A 1,887-nucleotide genomic window follows, 5' to 3' on the forward strand; every position below is an offset into this window, starting at 1 on the left:
GGAGAAGCGTCCGACGTTCTCTCAGCTCCACACGATGATCTCTGAAGCTCTGGAGGCCGACGTCCCTCCTGCAAACTGAACTGGTCCATCAGCTGCTGCATGGTCCTGTCTCTGCTCATCTCACAGCTCAGAACATCTCCTCACCTTCTGCTCCCAACATCTCCTCACCTGCTGCTCAGAACATCTCCTCACCTGCTGCTCAGAACATCTCCTCACCTGCTTCTCCCAACATCTCCTCACCTTCTGCTCAGAACATCTCCTCACCTTCTGCTCCCAACATCTCCTCACCTGCTTCTCCCAACATCTCCTCACCTGCTGCTCCCAACATCTCCTCACCTTCTGCTCAGCTCCCAACATCTCCTCACCTGCTGCTCCCAACATCTCCTCACCTTCTGCTCAGCTCCCAACATCTCCTCACCTTCTGCTCAGAACATCTCCTCACCTTCTGCTCAGCTCCAAACATCTCCTCACCTGCTGCTCAGCTCACAGCTCCAATCATCTCGTCACAGGAGACGTACAACCTGTGGACCTCCTGGTTTCCTCTGAACCTGGTTGATGATTAAAGAAGATCAGTATCAGAAGAACAATATGAATCTGACTCAGTAAACATTCTTACTGTATCATCTGCTTTCATGTCAATAACATCCTGTAAATTCATATTCAAATACAATAGAGGAAATAAATGATGTCTCACAGCTTCCATATCATGAACAATAGTGTGTGTGTGTGTGTCAGTGTTTGTGTGTGTTAGTGTGTGTCTGTATGTGTGTGTTAGTGTGTGTTGCAGTGGTATCGGATGCACAGTGTTTCTCTTGGTGCACTCGTGCATACACATCTTCCCTAATGGAGCAGAGCAGACGTCAGGAGGAAACTCACACATCACAAGTCAGCAGCTCTGGAGACGAGACGTTCTACTGGATACTTTAACAGGTTGTGCGTTTAATAACTCGACTAAAACAAGTGACTACACAACCAGTGACTACAACCAGTGACTACAACCAGTGACTACAACCAGTGAGTACACAACCAGGGACTACAACCAGTGACTACAACCGGTTCACTGGGAGAGAACCCAGTGGCGTCTACATGCCAGTGACGGAGGTAAGAACATGACTTCTTCTGGGGGCTATAAATGTACAATGTGTAACTATGGCCACTAGGGGTCAGTCACAACAGATCGAGTGTGATGATGTCACAGAGTAGTGTGGGAGGACCAATGGAAGGAAAACAAAGAGTTGGATATAAACACAAACGTATGCTGGTGACTGGTCAGAGTCCTGGAGGGTTAACAGGCTAACACCCATCAGCTGCTGTGAGGACCAATCAGCTTCAAGCACAGTTCATCGTGAGCAGTGATCGTGAACGAACATTGTGAGTTAAGAACGAACACAAACGACAGAAACATCTTTGACAAACATTCATTTAGTGTCGACTTGAATTTGTTTTTCTGCTAACATGGAGGAGGAGAGGTTGATGACCACAGCCAGACTCCAGGGGGCGCTGGAGAGAATCTGCTCCGACGTCTGATTCTAAATAAACTCAACTTCCTTCTCTCTAATAACCTGATCTCTTCCAGCCTCTCTAAAGGTCAAAGGTCAGGAGGAAGGTCGTGGATCATTGATTCATCACTTTGTGTTTGAATGATTAAATAGTTCAGTTAAGGAAGAAATTGATTTATAATTAATAAGATTATGAAAGAAAATAATGAGGAGTGATTGCATTATTGATCAGCTGAGTTTCCACAACACCATTATGAGAGTGTCTCAGACACACACACACACACACACACACACACACACACACACACACACACACACACACACACACACACACCTGTACTGACTGAAGTGTTAACAGTATTTAAGCGTTGTGTATTTGTGGTCGTAG

The 1,887-nt window shown here is 46.1% G+C and overlaps 1 protein-coding gene across 2 annotated transcripts in view; it reads left to right on the forward strand.

Moving 5' to 3' along the window:
• tec (tec protein tyrosine kinase) overlaps positions 1–714 on the forward strand; it is a 10,610-nt gene extending 9,896 nt beyond the window's left edge. For both annotated transcript variants that reach the window (XM_061066344.1, XM_061066345.1), the window contains exon 18: positions 1–714. This exon is cut by the window's left edge and continues 5 nt beyond it. In XM_061066344.1, coding sequence (XP_060922327.1) covers positions 1–79 — 79 coding nt within the window. In that variant the 3' untranslated portion in view covers positions 80–714.
• Positions 715–1,887: the final 1,173 nt, after the last annotated feature.

The sequence above is a fragment of the Limanda limanda genome, chromosome 22 (genome assembly GCF_963576545.1).
Source record: "Limanda limanda chromosome 22, fLimLim1.1, whole genome shotgun sequence".
NCBI classification, from domain to species: Eukaryota; Metazoa; Chordata; class Actinopteri; order Pleuronectiformes; family Pleuronectidae; genus Limanda; species Limanda limanda.